The 16957-nt window shown below is 42.9% G+C and overlaps 1 protein-coding gene across 1 annotated transcript in view; it reads left to right on the forward strand.

Moving 5' to 3' along the window:
• Positions 1-16957, forward strand: part of LOC121290839 (immunoglobulin superfamily member 3-like) — a 191575-nt gene that overhangs the window by 57794 nt on the left and 116824 nt on the right. Inside the window, exon 2 of the mRNA XM_041211828.1 lies at positions 11455-11832. Coding sequence (XP_041067762.1) covers positions 11455-11832 — 378 coding nt within the window. The remainder of the gene's footprint in view (positions 1-11454; positions 11833-16957) is intronic.

A 16957-nucleotide genomic window follows, 5' to 3' on the forward strand; every position in this document is an offset into this window, starting at 1 on the left:
GGTAAAATCGGGCAAAGTCAGTATGGTTTCATCAAGGGGAGGTCATGCCTGACAAATCTGTTAGAATTCTTTGAGGAGGTAACGAGTTGGTTAGACAAAGGAGAGCCAACGGATGTTATCTACTTAGACTTCCAGAAGGCCTTTGACAAGGTGCCACACAGGAGGCTGCTCAGTAAGATAAGAGCCCATGGTGTTAGAGGCAAGGTACTAGCATGGATAGAAGATTGGCTGTCTGGCAGGAGGCAGAGAGTGGGGATAAGGGGGTCCTTCTCAGGATGGTGGCCGGTGACTAGTGGAGTTCCGCAGGGGTCAGTGTTGGAACCACAACTTTTCACTTTATACATTAATGATCTAGATGAAGGAACTGAGGTCATCCTGGCTAAGTTTGCAGATGATACAAAGATAGGTGGAGGGACAGGTAGTATTGAGGAGGTGGGGAGGCTACAGAAGGATTTGGACAGGTTAGGAGAATGGACAAAGAAGTGGCAGATGGAATACAACATGGTGAAGTGAGGTCATGCACTTTGGTAGGAAGAATAGAGGCATAGACTATTTTCTAAATGGGGAGAGAATTCAGAAATCTGGAGTGCAAAGGGAATTGGGAGTCCTAGTCCAGGATTCTCTTAAGGTTAACTTGCAGGTTGAGTTGGTAGTTAGGAAGGCAAATGCAATGTTGGCATTTATTTTGAGAGGACTAGAATATAAAAGCAGGGATGTGCTGCTGAGGCTTTATAAGGCTCTGGTCAGCCCACATATAGAATATTGTGAGCAATTTTGGGCCCCGTATCTCAGGAAGGATGTGTTGGCCCTGGAGAGGGTCCAGAGGAGGTTCATGAGAACGATCCCAGGAATGAAAGGCTTAACATATGAGAAACGTTTGAGGTTTCTGGGTCTATACTCGATGGAGTTTAGAAGGATAAGGGGGGATCCAATTGAAACTTACAGAATACTGAAAGGCCTGGATAGATTGGACGTGGGGAAGATGTTTCCATTAGTAGGAGAGACTAGGACCCAAGGGCACAGCCTCAGAGTAAAGGGATGACCTTTTAGAACAGAGATGAGGAGAAACTTCTTTAGCCAGAGAGTGGTGAATCTATGGAATTCATTGCCAGAGAAGGCTGTGGAGGCCAGGTCATTGAGTGTATTTAAAACCGAGATAGATATTTTCTGATTGGTAAGGGGATCAAAGATTACGGGGAGGAGGCGGGAGAATGGGGTTGAGAAACTTATCAGCCATGATTGAATGGTGGAGCAGACTCGATGGACTGACTGGCCTAATTTCTGCTCCTATGTCTTATGGTCATATGGTAAGCTAGAAACTGAAAACTTGCCTCAGGCTGCTTGCTCCTCATCCAATCACAAGTTTATTTCTCCCTGCACAGGGAAACAGGCTTGTGATTGGATGAGCAGCTTTAGAGCATTTTTCAAAGTTAAATCTGTTGCAGCTGCAATAATGTGTGGCGGGCCAGATAGAGAGGAGTCAATCACAGACCTGATTCCAGCCTGAGGGTCACTTGTTGGTCAGGTACATCGATGATTACTTCGGTGCCGCTTCATGCTCTCGTCGGGACTTGGAAAAATTTATTAATTTTGTTTCCAATCTCCACCCCTCCATCATTTTCACGTGGTCCATCTCTGACACTTCCCTTCCCTTCCTTGACCTCTCTGTCTCAATCTCTGGTGATAGACTGTCCACCAATATCCATTACAAACCCACCGACTCCCACAGCTTTCTCGACTATAGCTCCTCACGCCCCGCTTCCTGTAAGGACTCCATCCCATTCTCTCAGTTCCTTCGCCTCCGTCGCATCTGTTCCGATGATGCTACCTTCAAAAACAGTTCCTCTGACATGTCCTCCTTCTTCCTTAACCGAGGTTTTCCACCCACGGTCGTTGACAGGGCCCTCAACCGTGTCCGGTCCATCTCCCGCGCATCCGCCCTCACGCCTTCTCCTCCCTCCCAAAAACATGATAGGATCCCCCTTGTCCTCACTTATCACCCCACCAGCCTCCGCATTCAAAGGATCATCCTCCGCCATTTCCGCCAACTCCAGCATGATGCCACCACCAAACACATCTTCCCTTCACCCCCACTATCGGCATTCCGTAGGGATCGCTCCCTCCGGGACACCCTGGTCCACTCCTTCCTCACCCCCTACTCCTCAACCCCCTCCTATGTCACTACCCCATGCCCACGCAAAAGTTGCAACACCTGCCCCTTCACTTCCTCTGTCCTCACCGTCCAAGGACCCAAACACTCCTTTCAAGTGAAGCAGCATTTCACTTGCATTTCCCCCAACTTAGTCTACTGCATTCGTTGCTCCCAATGTAGTCTCCTCTACATTGGAGAGACCAAACGTAAACTGGGCGACCGCTTTGCAGAACACCTGCGGTCTGTCCGCAAGAATGACCCAAACCTCCCTGTCGCTTGCCATTTTAACACTCCACCCTGCTCTTTTGCCCACATGTCTGTCCTTGGCTTGCTGCATTGTTCCAGTGAAGCCCAACGCAAACTGGAGGAACAACACCTCATCTTCCAACTAGGCACTTTACAGCCTTCCGGAATGAATATTGAATTCAACAACTTTAGGTCGTGAGCTCCCTCCCCCATCCCCACCCCCTTTCTGTTTCCCCCTTCCTTTTTTTTCCAATAAATTATAAAGATTTTCCTTTTCCCACCTTTTTTTTTAAATTTTTAAAAAATCTTTTATGCTCTCCCCACCCCCACTAGAGCTATACCTTGAGTGCCCTACCATCCATTCTTAATTAGCACATTCGTTTAGATAATATCACCAATTTTAACTTTAACACCTATGTGTTCTTCTGTACTATTGTTGTTGACATCTTTTGATGATCTGCTTCTATCACTGCTTGTTTGTCCCTACAAACACACCCCCCCCTCCACTTCTCTCTCTCTCTCTCCGCCCCCCACACACACACCTTAAACCAGCTTATATTTCAACTCTTTCTTGGACTCGAACTCAAGTTCTGTCGAAGGGTCATGAGGACTCGAAACGTCAACTCTTTTCTTCTCCGCCGATGCTGCCAGACCTGCTGAGTTTTTCCAGGTAATTCTGTTTTTGTTTTTGTTTTGGATTTCCAGCATCCGCAGTTTTTTTGTTTTTATATTTTTATATTGGTGTAGCAGGATATAGGTTTGGGGTGAGAGGAACCTGTCCGGGTGGGTCGCGGTGTAAAATGGGTGGAATCTAAGGCCTTTTCTTATTCCTATATTTTTCATGTACCTTATCTGTTTCCTTCATGTCGTTCTCTTATTGCTCTATAAAGCACTGAGGAACATTTTCGATGTTAAAGCCACTTTATAAATACAATTTGCTGTTCTTCTGGCTTGCATGAGAACATCATTGGTTTGCAACCAGTTAATACCATGGATATTGCTAGCCTGCAATAGGCACAGGAAATGATTCCTATACCAGAATAGTGCCCAAGGCACTTAAATTAGACTGATGAGCTGCAGGTACCTGCCCTGTCTCCTGAGGCAACTGCTGGTGAAGTGACTTTAACCAATTTTTTTGTTTTTGAAATATATTTTATTTATAAATTTTGTAAAGCACAGTACAGAACAGTTCAAACATGACCTTTACGTAATTTGCAGCACATATTAATTAATTTATTTCATAACATGGTACTCTAAGGTGTTTCACCACATTTACAATTACAAGTTGTATTTACATTCCATTTCAAATGGGGTCCAAGTTGTTTTACGTGGGTTCTAGTCCCTTGGTGTACAATGACTGGCGAGGTGGATTTAAACAATTCTTTTTCCAAAAATATACTTTATTCATAAACATTTGTAAAATTACATTCCGTACCAGGTTAAATTGGACATTACTGAAAAGCAATAAAGTTAAAGTTCTTCCCATACAGCCTGAGGTGCCTCAATACAATTGCAAGTGCATGTGATATTTACAATATACATTCCATCACAAAATACCACCCGAGGTGTTTTTGCAGTTTCCTACCTGTGTATTATGGCAGGTGGATCTTAGATTGTGGCCTTCCCCCATTGCACCTTTGCGAAGGCTGCCCCAAGCTTTAGTACATTCTTCAGTATGTAGTCCTGGACCTTGGAATGTGCCAGTTTGCAACACTCAGTCATGGACAACTCTTTGCACTGGAAGACCAACAAGTTTCGGGCAGACCAAAGAGCACCTTTTACTGAGTTGGTGGTCCTTTATCAGGGGAGGGGTGATTGGGAGAGCGCTGATTAAAAGCCAGCGAGCAGTCTTCGAACTCCTGCTCCTCTTGGCTTCACATGTGGTGAAAGTTATTTCTTAAAAAGTACCTTTTTGTGATTGCACCAGCCATCTTTTCAAAGACTTCTGGTTAAGCTGCATGTAGCTTGGTCGTCATGATGACGGAATACCTGTTCAGTACAGTGCAATCCAATTTCAGGAAGGGGCCCTGAAACTGGCATTAGGCATTCTAGCTGCTATGTGAAAAAGCTCAATGCTTATTTCTGCCATTAACACTGAATGCCTATACATCAGCCTTTACAAATGTGCTGGCTGATGCACTTCCATCTACATATTGGACACTTAGCCACCAGTTTGACAGATGTAATAGACAGACTGAGTCTTACCTAGCACAAAGGAAGATGGTCGTGGTTTTTGGAAGTCAATCATCTCAGGTCCAGGGGATCACTACAGGAGTTCCTCAAGGTAGTGTCCCTGGCCCAACCATCTTCAGCTGCTTCATCAATGACCTTCCTTCCATCATAAGGTCAGCACATTCATGATTCCTCAGATACTGAAGTAGTCCATGTCCAAATGCATCAAGACTTGGACAATATCCAGGCTTAGGCTGACAAGTGGCAAGTAACAGCTGCCACACAAGTGTCAGGCAATGACCATCTCCAACAACAGAGAATCTAACCATCGCCCCTTGGCATTCAATGGCATTACCATCACTGAATGCCCCACTATCAACATCCTAGGGGTTACCATTGATCAGAAACTGAACTGGACTAGCTACATAAATACTGTGGCAAAAAGAGCAGATCAGAATCCTGCGACTAGTAACTCATCTCTTGACTCCCAAAGCCTGTCCACCACCTACAAGGCACAAGTAGGAGTATGATGACTACTTGTCCACTTGCCTGGATGAGTGAAGCTCAAACAACACTCCAGACACTTGACACCATCCAGGATAAAGTATCTCTCTTGGCATGTCTTCCACAAACATTCACTTCCTCCATCACTGACAAACAGTGGCAGCAGTGTGTACCATCTACAAGATGCACTGCAGGAACTCACCAAGGCTCCTTAGGCAGCACCTTCCAAACCCACGACTGCTACCATCTAGAAGGGCAAGGGCAGCAAATACATGGGAACACCACCACCTGGAAGTTCCCCTCCATTCCTTCACTGTAACTGGGTCAAAATCCAGGAACTCCCTCTCTAACAGCTTCCAGAAGGCAGCTCACCACCACCTTCTTGAGGGCAACTAGGGATGGGCTTCAAAGGCTGGCCCAGCCAGCAAAGCCCACATCCCGTAAATGAATTTTAAAAATGCCTTTGGACATGGACTGCCTCAGTACCAAGTTGGCGGAAAAGCACGCCGGTGCAGGACACGTCTTGACAAGTGTAACGTGCAGAATTCAGAACTTATCACCTGGGCATTGCTCACATCACGGACATCCAAGGAGCAGAAGATGCTGGAGCCCGACAGCAACAGCACACTGGAGGAACGCCCATGGCATGCTGGGTGGACTGTCATGGACATGGCTCTGCAGCAAAGCAGCTCACGGAAGTTAGCTAGTCACCATTAATGCTCACAACGGATAATAGTCGAGGGGGTGGGAGAGGAAGATCCAAGATTGAATGGGAGAGGAAGAGGTGTTTTGGGGGGTGGGGGTGCGGGAGGCAGGAGTGTGAGGTTGGCAGGGGGGGAATTGAGGCGTCGGGAGGGTGAGGTTGGAGGAGGGGGATTTAAAGGTCTGGGGGCGTAGGTTAAGGGGGGAGGAGGGGATAATGGGGGAGAAGATAGCAGCTGGGGAGGTAGGCGTAAGGGGGGGTGGAATGTGTAAGGGAATGAGTCTGGAGTGGGGAAGGAGTGTGGAGAGGGGAGGGAGGGAGTAGAGATAATCAGCGCATGGCAGTAGAATCAAAAGCAGGAGAGAGAGCACTCACAGTTATATTGAGAGAGGGATGATGTGGTGCAAGATCCTCAGGTGGGTGTTTGCCGCCGACCTCACCGTCACCGCAGGCAGGGTCCACGTCCTCACCAGTCAGCGTGATGATACGCTACTCCAGGTGAGTGAGAGGCCTGATGTGGGCCACTCCACCCCTGATCTGGGACCTCTCTCTGCTGATGTGAGCAGCCTTCTTCTGCATGGAAACAGAGTGTGAGCAGGACGCTTGACACTGCGTGGAATGTTTGTGTGGTGAATGTAGCTATGGACGGGATGAGGACGCGAGCTCCAGGGGATATAAGCCTGATGAAGATGTGAGGTTGTGTGTGAGAGTTAGTGGTGTTGTCCCTTGAGGTGTGAGATCCCTGTGGATGTGTGATGGGTTTCTGAGTGTGTGAATTGATAGTGAGAAGAGTGAGTTACCCTGGCACAATGGATGAGGGCATTCATCCTGATGCAGCACTGGGTGGCTGTCCTCTTTTGCAGGGCATTGTTGCTGACCACCGCTGCCACCACCTCCCATGCTAAATTGGTGATGCAGCTGCCCACCCTAAGGCCACAGTGGGTACAGGACTTCACAGCAAGCCTCCACGGTGTTCAAAAATTGCTCAAAGGATGCGTTGCTAAACCTGAGGGCTGCAGTCTTCTTGCCTTTTGGGGCCAGGTCTTCCATGCAGCAGTCATGGGTTGGGAGCACTGAGAGGTGGTCATGTGGCTGCACTTTAAACCTGGCATGATGAAGCAGCGAGGTGATGGTGTTGCAGGCAAATGAGAGCCCGCCCACCATGGGAACAGCTTGTTTCCTGGGAATGTATAATTAATGAGACGGGTATGGGATCAAACCGCCTGAAAAGCAGCCATTGTGGCCGGCGGGTAAAACATCGTTTTACCCACCCGCTACTGCACCTTGGGCGGAATCATCCCAGACTTGCACTTTGTTATTTAAAAGAAGGGTGAAAATTTAGGTTCCCAGAATGAGTTTTGAAACTATTAGTGTTTTTTTTATTCCTCTAACTTTTTAGATTTGAGTTCTATTAAAGTTACCTTCTAATATTTAAGTACTCTCACCCCACATATAGAGTTGTTTCTATTACACTTGGACAATTGCAGGACAGCTCTGAGTCAGTTCTGTCTCATGCACACATACAGTTCCTGAAATCGTACTTTAATTGCTGTCTGTTTAGGCCCTGTCATTTGGAAAATTCCAGTCATGAAGTTGATTGAATCAGAAAAATTGGGCAGTGTCAGACCTTTACAATGTTACAATACATTCCTCAATAAAGCTCCTATAATTGCTTAGTTAGTTTGTCCAAGAGTAAGTAGAAAGCCAATTTTCTCCTCATCTGAACTAATTTATTATGCGTTTGTACCACATGTTTTCACATTGGCACTAAGCTTCTGCTGTGTAAATTAGTTTGCAAGGCCCAAATTGACCCAAATGCAAAAAGGAATGCGACTTCCTTCTGCAGAGTCTCAATTTGCTCATTCCCGACTCTGGATTCAACCTACGTTCCTAAATACAGTGCCACTACCAAGCAAAACCAGTTATAACTAGAATTCTGTTAATGCATCCATGGCATATTTCAACCATGGTTGTTTTGGGATATCACAACTGGACTTAACACCCCTTATTTTCAAATGAAAAGTCAGCAGTTGTTTATCCACTGACCCTTGCTGTGAAGTGCGTGCACGTGCTTAGGTATGCATGAGAGAGACACAAGCTGGTTTGGAAAGGATTGAACTTGGCTGAAATGCTACCCACGGTCAAGTATCTATCAGTATTCACAGCGAGGATTCACAGGTCAACCGTCACTCACACATAGGTGCCAGCATGGATGCAAGCAGCCGTAGAACTGTTCTCCAGTAAGGAGAAGAAAGATGAGAACATTGGCCAGAGGAAGAAAATGTATTCCTCACTACTTTCAAGTCAGCTGCTTGTGGGCAGAATTTGCTGTTTCCTCAAATAGTGATGAAGAAACCTGTGCACTACCCACTAAGTTTGAATGTGCAGTATTTGACTATCTTTTACTTTCTTTCTTTATCTTTAAAGAAAAATCCAGTATCAAAAGTCGTATTTATATGAACAAAGAAAAGTACAGCACAGGACCAGGCCCTTCAGCCCTCCAAGCCTACGCCAATCATAGTGCCTGTCAAACTAAAACATTTTGCACTTCTAGGGTCCGTATCCCTCTATTGCCATCCTATTCATGTATTTGTCAAGCTGTCTCTTAAACACCAGTTAAACTTCCACCACCTCCACTGGCAGCGAATTCCAGACACTCATTACCCTCTGCGTTAAAAAACTTGCCCCGCACATCCCCTCTAAAGTTTTCTCCTCTCACCTTAAATCTATTTCCCCTAGTAATTGACTCTTCCACCCTGGGAAAAAGCTTCTGACTATCTTCTCTGTCCATGCCACTCATAATTGTGTAAACTTCTATCAAGTCGCCCCTCAATCTCTGTCGCTCTAGTGAGAACAGTCCGAGTTTCTCCTACCTCTCCTCATAGCTAATAACCTCCAGACCAGACAGCATCCTGGTAAACCTCCTCTGCACCCTCTCCAACGCCTCCATATCCTTCTGGTAATGTGGCGACCAGAATTGCATGCAATATTCCAAGTGTGGCCTAACTAAGGTTCTAGACAACTGCAGCATGACTTCCCAGCTTTCATACTCAATACCCCTGCCAATGAAGGCAAGCATGCCATATGCCTTCCTGACTACCTTATCCACCTGTGTTGCCACTTTCAGTGCCCTGTGGACCTGTACACACAGATCCCTCTGCCCGTTGATGCACTTAAGGGTTCTCCCATTTACTGTATAATTCCTACCTGTATTAGACCTTCCAAAATGCATTACCTCACATTTGTCCAGATTAAACTCCACCTGCCATTTCTCCAAATCTCCAACCGATCTATATCCCGTTGTATCCTTTGACAATCATCTTCACTATCTGCAACTCCCCCAACCTTAGTGTCATCTGCAAACTTACTAATTAGCCCAGTTACATTTTCCTCCAAACCATTTACGTATACTACAAACAGCAAAGGTCCCAGCAATGATCCCTGCGGAACTCCACTAGTCACAGCTCTCCATTCAGAAAAGCACCCTTCCACTGCTACCCTCTGTCTTCTATGACCAAGCCAATTCTGTATCCATCTTGCCAGCTCACCTCTGAGCCCATGCGACTTTACCTTCTGTACCAGTCTGCCATGAGGCACCTTGTCAAAGGCCTCACTGAGATCCATGTAGGTAACATCCACTTCCCTTCCATCGTCGATCATCTTGGTCACTTCCTCGAAAAACTCGATCAAGTTAGTGAGACACGACCTCCCCTTCACAAAGCCATGCTGCCTCTCAAAAATATGCCCATTTGCTTCCAAGTGGTAGTAAATCCTGTCACGAAGAATCTTCTCCAATAATTTCCCTACCACTGACGTAAGGCTCACTGGCCTGTAATTTCCTGGATTATCCCTGCTACCCTTCTTAAACAATGGAACAACATTGGTATATATACATATAAACATATGGATTGAATTTCTGTAAGGATTTTCTGAATCATCTGCTGTAACTTTGAGAAAGATGCATGGAAACTCCAGAGAAACAAGCATAAATCCTCCCAGAAATTCAGCGACAGTGTCCTTACTGTCATCTTCACTAAGTTGATCTTCTTGCAATCAGGTGCCCTTCCTTCTCTTAATAAAATAAGTTACCTCAATCCAATTGCCAGTGAGCTGAGACCCATGGCACAAAGTAGAGCCTTTTATCGAAGCACTTCATATATTTCTATTAATTTATCAGCTGTTGTAATAAAATAGTCTTAATTGCTCAAATAAACCAGTCTTAAAATGATTAAGCTAGCTGACTTCTAGTTATGACCAATCTCATGTGCTTGTTAAAAATCATAATCCTATCTCTTTAATGGCTTAGTGGTAAATGCACTCCAGATATGGCATCAAGCTGTACAGAGCAAAATGTCCCATATTTCTGGCCTGTGCAGTTAGGTGTCCTCAGCCAGGACACCATGCAGAGAACTACAGCTAGTGTTATGCCCATGTTATGAAGAAAAAATTGAACACTCACTCCTAATTGTTGTATAGTGACTGCTAAAAAGTGCAATAGGCCGGACCTCGGATAAGGCAAGTATCTGGCTCTGCTGTAACAGCCCCTTTTGGTTAAATATTGCACCAACACTTGCTACCACGGTTGACATATGAAGAATGCTGTTGGGCAAGATCTTAGATTGTGGTCGGTGATGATGGAATTCTATTCCAATGAGAGTTTCTGCCATTGGGAGAGGATGTTATGAAAATATAATAATTCTGATAATATTGTGATTTATTGTAGAAGTGGATTAATAATGGGGTTTGGGTAGTGTGTGTGTGATTTAATTGAATTGGAGACAGCTGGTCTGGAGGTTGAGTTATCAAAAAGAAGCTTGGTTTGAAATGTTAAATACGTAAACATGGCTGAGGTTTTAGAATGAGGTGTGAGGAAAATTTGCATTTTTAGATAAATTAGGGTAGATTCAATTTCAAAGAGATGGTAGGATGTTACACCTAACTAGAAGAAGCTAAGGCAAACAGTGTGTTTATTTTTCCCAAAGGCTACTGATAAAATTAGCGCTATGAAAAAAATTATATTATGAGAAAGGTAAAGTTCCAACAACATACCAAAACAATGGAATTTGTATTAAAAAAGGAGAACCATGAAGAAAGGAGATGAGGCTATGTGTCAGAGGAGAAGGAATTCTAAGATCTAACAAGTGTGAAAAACCTCCAGCCCCTGTGCATCAAGTTGCTGACTACAGGAACCGAAGCTGAGAAAACTCACTTTGAATTCTCCTATCCATGGCTTTGCCTGCGTCTGTTTAAATCTATTTGTTTTTACTGTTTCCTTAACAAAGGTGTAACTGGGAGCCAGATTAATTAGTGATTTTAGGAGTTATTAGTAGGAATTTGTAGACCTATTTCAGTGCTTGAAATCTTTCCTTTTGTTAATAAATATTTAATTTAGTTGTCTAAAAACCTCCGAAGTCAGTAGTCTTATTACTTCTGAATTCAGGGCACGCATCTTGAAATAAAATACAAATTGCAAAACAGTTGTGGCTGCGTGATCATGTTTCCCTTGTGGATTTGATCCACCTGGCACACATCATCTGCCATGTCATAACAAAGGACAAGAGAAAATTGGGGGGGCAGGAGTGGTAGGAAAGAGGGAGGGAGTGTTCTGCATGTGTGGATTACTTTTGAGAAATATCATAACTTCTAATTATATACACATATCATTCCATTTTTGCAGGCATGTGTGCTGCTCAAAGACATGTTCAGGTACAGGAAGGCCCCTTGGTCAGAGCAGAAGGATACCATATAACCATTTGGTGTAATGTGTCTGGATACTTAGCTTCCACACAGCAGAACTTTGAGTGGTCCATCTATCTGCCCTCCGCACCTGAAAGACAAATCCAGATAGTCAGCACGAATGACCCCGACTACCCCTATGCTGTGTATGGAGACAGAGTACGGAATAAGGAGGTCTACATTGAGAGAATTGATGGAGACTCAGCGCTCTTACACATTACCAATCTACAACTGGGCGATACAGGGGAATATGAATGTCACACTCCTAACACAGAATCAACCTACTGGGGATCCTACAATGCCAAGGGGAATCTGACGGGTAAGTGATCCTTGGCTTTGCATTGATTGTCTTTGCTAATCTGGATGTGTAGCAGGTAATAACAGAGCAACATCAAATGTGCAACATCCTTTTGAAGGAGCAACAGGTTTTTAATAACGTCAGGCTGTAATTATTTTGCAGACGTTTCAGATATATATAGATGCAAGTTTCTTATAATGAAGGTAGTTTAAAATTGCACTTAGTAGACAAGCGGACTTGAAATTTAATTTGACTGTGAATGTTTCCATTAGATATATGGTTGTAGTTTTGCAGAATCTCATTAATGGACCTTTAACTGAGTATTAAAGTAGGTTTCTGTTTATTTATGGTGTCTGTACTCAAGCTTCACTAAAATATAAATTATGGGCAGGTCTTTCTTTAAAATTGATCCCAGGTGTGATACATTATTTAAAACAGTTGGTTACAGCAGTATTTCACGTGCCAAAGCTCTCAATAATGTGTTTCATCTGGGACCATTTTTACAGGACAAGGTGTCTCTAATGTGAAAAACATGTCAAAATGCAAAAAAGATGCCAGAAAATGTAATGTTTGAAAAATGCATTTCAGTATTACACAGATGCACACTTGAGCAATCTTCATTTGTACACTATTAACAAAGAATTTAGTTTAGTATGAATAATGTTAGATTGCTTCTGAATTGAATGAATTTCCACTCCCATCCTACGCCATTGGTTTCCTTCCAGTTTGAGAGTTTGGTGCTTCGTATATTTGGATAATTCTGTTCAGTTTATCCTTCAGAGTTCTTAAATTTCACCCCAGGAGGGGAATCTGGTCTTAGAAACAGGGAAAGATTTCAGGCACAGAAGGAAGCCACTCGGCCATTGTGATTGTATCTATCTTGGATCAGGCTTCCCTAAAGAACCAAGAATCATGATACCTAAGCGGCTACAAATGCCTTTGCAGTTCCAGCTACATGGTGGAAGCGGGAGGAGAACTAGCTGCAATGTGACTTAGTGGCTTGTCATCTCAGCAAAGCCTCATGATAAAGCAACAATTTCAGGTGGCCTAGGGCTCTATTTGCTTGCAGGATTAGTGCAAACAGGCTAATTCCTACCTTTGCTATTCCATCTCCTGCCATATACACACTAAAACAAGATTACTAATTCTGCGTGGTATACACAGCAAAGATACATAGATACCCAAATTTCGTATTTGGGGTTAAACAGCCAGCATGGCACCCTGATTTTTAAGGAACTTTAACATCCATTTCAAGAGAATGCTTTGGCTTGTGAAATGTCACCTGAGCCACTGTGTTCGGCATGATTCAAAAAATGATGGTCATGTAAAGGTCATCTGGTTATTCAACCTGTCACACAGTTGTGATGCATTGTGTATCACGATATATACACTTCTCACTTCACCCGAGAGCCATGTAATCTCCTGGGAGAGAGACAAAAGCAGTTTTTTTTTAAAAAATCAGGTCAATCATAGGAGAAAATGTAGAAAATACCTCTCTGACTCCCCTGACCCCCCCCCACCATCCCAACACTTTATCAGATCAAAACTAGCCTTGGAGATGACCCTGGCTCTTGTCATCCCCACCCCAACCAGAAACAGATCTAGCTCTCGCTTGAAGGAGGTTAGTAAATCAGCGTTCACTGCACGAGCTCCGAATGTCACCTGAGCCTGTTCCAGAGGTGGTTATTCTCTGAGGAAAGAATCACCTTCTGACAATTAACATTGTTTTAGCCTCACATAGATTGAAATTGTGACCCTTTTTGCTCCTTCATAACCTATTTAGTTGAAACATATTGTCAGTGCAAACAGAATCTAATTCCTTGACCATCATATAAACTTCAAGTAGATCATCTAAGTCTGTGCCTTTCTAAAGTGTAGAGAAATTGAGCTTTTTGAGCCTATTTTGGTAGCTAAGGTACTTTAAAATGGGAATTAATCATGTGACCTTCCTCTGCATCTTTTTAAAAGTTTTAATGTCACTACCCTTTGAGGAGACCAAGACTAGTATTTTAAGGGAGGCCTAATCAAAGGATAAAATAATATGTTTTGTAATGTAGTGTCCTGTAAGTATACCTTATCTTGTCCACCCTAGCTATTCCTTCATGGCTTCATGCAAGAAACGTTAGTGATTTATGCACTAGAATGGCCAAACCTCTTTCTTTCTCCACCAGTATTTTTCTCTGAATATACTCAACATTCACCTTGCCCACATGAATAATGCTGCAATTTCTAAGTTAAACATTAATTACCAGTTTAGGGCCCAATTCCACTATGCATCTAGTTCCACTTGTAGTGTCAAGCATTGTCTACAGTCCTGACACTTGCAAAAATCTTATCATCTGCGAATTTGGAGACCATTCCCAGAACCCTTACATCTAGATCATTAAGTAAAATAGTAATTAGCAATGGTCCTAACATGGCACTGTAATGACCAGTTTCCAAGCAGATCCAAATGATCCATAACCACTTTCTGCTGTAGGCTTTCAGCCAGTTCTTAATCCAACATGGTGGTTTACCAGTAACGCCTGAGAATTCAGTTTTGTAGAGAAGGCTCTAATGCTGTACCCTTTGAAAGCACATTTGGGTGTGCCTTATCACACTGCAAAATTCAGAGGTCTAATACCGATTTTATGCTTGAAGAATGAATGGCCTTAAGAAGAATTTTTACTCCTGTGTTTTCTTTTTGTAATCTGATTGCTTATCCACTCATATTCTCCTGTGAATTTCAATGGATTTTAGATTAATTAGTAATCTTTCGTATATGGGACTTTGTCAAAGACTTTGTGGAAGTTGAAGTAAACTATAATATTGGAACTTTCATTATGTTGTTTTATTTATAACATAAAATATGTCAAAAACTTTTGTTAAGCAAGGTGTTCTCCTCCTGAATACATGTTTATTGCCACTTACTAAACTATTTCTATACAGGTCATTGTCATCTGACCTGTTCCTTAGTATACTGTGGTTTCTGTTATTTGATATAAGGAATGTCTAGCACTCCTTTTAAGTAAAACTGTTTGTTTGTGGGCAGATAGCTTACTAAAATGTACAAGCATTATTAGAAGTTATTCCCCTGGTGTTGTTTCTGTTAAAGGTGGGCTTCCTTCCTTTGTGCTGCAGTAGAAATTATTACTTTTAATCCAGAAGTCATATTAGTGCTGATTTTGATTGGTGCCAGAGGCAGCCTGACTTTGCATGCAGTACTGTGATATAACTGAGGCAATTCTAATGCTTCCAGCAAGAGGGAGATTTTTGTTCCCCCTGTGTACAGCTGTCGGTAAGCACTTCCAGTCAACACCAACAGTGCCACGGGCTGTTGTTTTCTTCTGGTTCCATTCAACCTCTCATGGAGGCCAATAATGTGCTTTTTGTTTTAAATTGTGAGCCTGGGGAAGGTGCATCACCAGAAAAGTTAAAGTCATAGGCCTGGAGTTTATGCCAGGTTCCAGCGCATTTCACCCAATATTGGTCAAACCTGTGCAAAACATCAAATCAAAAGGTTGGAGAAATTTAAGTGCAAATTCCATCCAGCACGAAAGTCTAGCTTAGAAAAAAGTGCTAAAAACTGGCCCTGCCCCCAGATTGAATTAATTACCACAGGGCATTTCTGCTAATTGTAAGTGTTTGCATGTCTTTGAAGATGCTCTTAAAACGAAATAAAAGCAAAATACTGTGGATGCTGGAAATCCGAAACAAAAACAAAAATACCTGGAAAAACTCAGCAGGTCTGACAGCATCTGCGGAGAGGAACACAGTTAACATTTCGAGTCCGTATGACTCTTCATCTTCATCTTAAAATGAAGCTGGTTCTTTTGGGTGCAAGGACACTGACTACTGTACAATATAACTAGTAATTAGTCCGTATCGTGTTTTTGAATTCATTTTCAGTTATTTAAAAGGAAGATACTCATAGGTGGTGAGCTAGGCATGTTGATTAAAAAATGTTTTTTTTAACAGTCTATCTGTATCCTTAAATACATCAAGGAACGTTTTTAAAGCAAATTTTTCTTCTAATATTATGTTCCAAATCACTCCCTGATTGCACATGTCCATGGCAGATTATACATTTGGGATGCAAATGAGTTGCAAAGGAAATTTGAGTGGGGACAAAAAACACTTCTCAAAACTGGTGCAATTTTGCATGTGTAATTTTTCCATTACCTTTTTGCTCTGAAATGTACTCCGCTGGTGAATTGTGATGTATTCCAAAACATTAGCAGAGTCGACATATTGCAGAACCACTTCTGTGGTTTAAGTGGAGAGGAAAGACTAAGAGCGCTGACGTAGTTGCCTTTTATAAATGAGGTCCTTAAATTGACAGACTAACCGCTTCCTGTAAATTGCACTCAGAGACAGCTGTCTACTCCTGTTGTCTGTGCAATTGCATGCGCTGTAGTAATGAGCTTTCTTTCACGAGATCATGTCTTGGCTGTCAATAGAAGCTGTAGTGTTGTACATAAAAGATCACATTTCCCACTCAATCTTGCAAAGTAAAAATTAAAATTAAAAATATAGTCACAGAAAATTCTATCTAATTTAAACAATTTGTCAGCGAAACCTACCAAATACTGCCCAAGGCAGGCTACATCCCACACAATATAACAAGTATCAAATGTTAGCTGGAGAGCATGCTTTGTATTTGTGCAATCACTAACAAGAATCTATGTCAGAGTGTACAGTGCTAACACAGTAGTGTCCTGTCAGTCCTGCTATCTGTGATGTGAGTCCTCCAAACCATGCTACTAGGAGCTTTCCTTCTTTTCTCAATTTTCTCCTCTCCTGTCTTCTGTACCACTGTTTTAAAGATAGTGTCAAACTTCTTGTTCCTTAGTCAATTGGCAATTCTGCATGAAGGGCAGTGTGAGTAGGCTAGTCAACTGCAAGTGGCATCACAACTAAGCCCAGTTTTGCCCTTAGCTAATTCCACATACGTGGATAAAAGCAAAAAACTGCGGATGCTGGAAATCCAAAACAAAAATAAAAATTCCTGGAAAAACGCAGCAGGTCTGACAGCCTCTGCGGAGAGGAACACAGTTAACGTTTCGAGTCCGTATGACTCTTCAACAGAACTAAGGAAAAATAGAAGAGAGGTGAAATATAAGTTGGTTTAAGCCGGTGGGAAAGGTAGAGCTGGATAGAGGGCCAG

Source organism: Carcharodon carcharias, chromosome 18 (assembly GCF_017639515.1).
Source record: "Carcharodon carcharias isolate sCarCar2 chromosome 18, sCarCar2.pri, whole genome shotgun sequence".
In the NCBI taxonomy this organism is placed as follows: Eukaryota; Metazoa; Chordata; class Chondrichthyes; order Lamniformes; family Lamnidae; genus Carcharodon; species Carcharodon carcharias.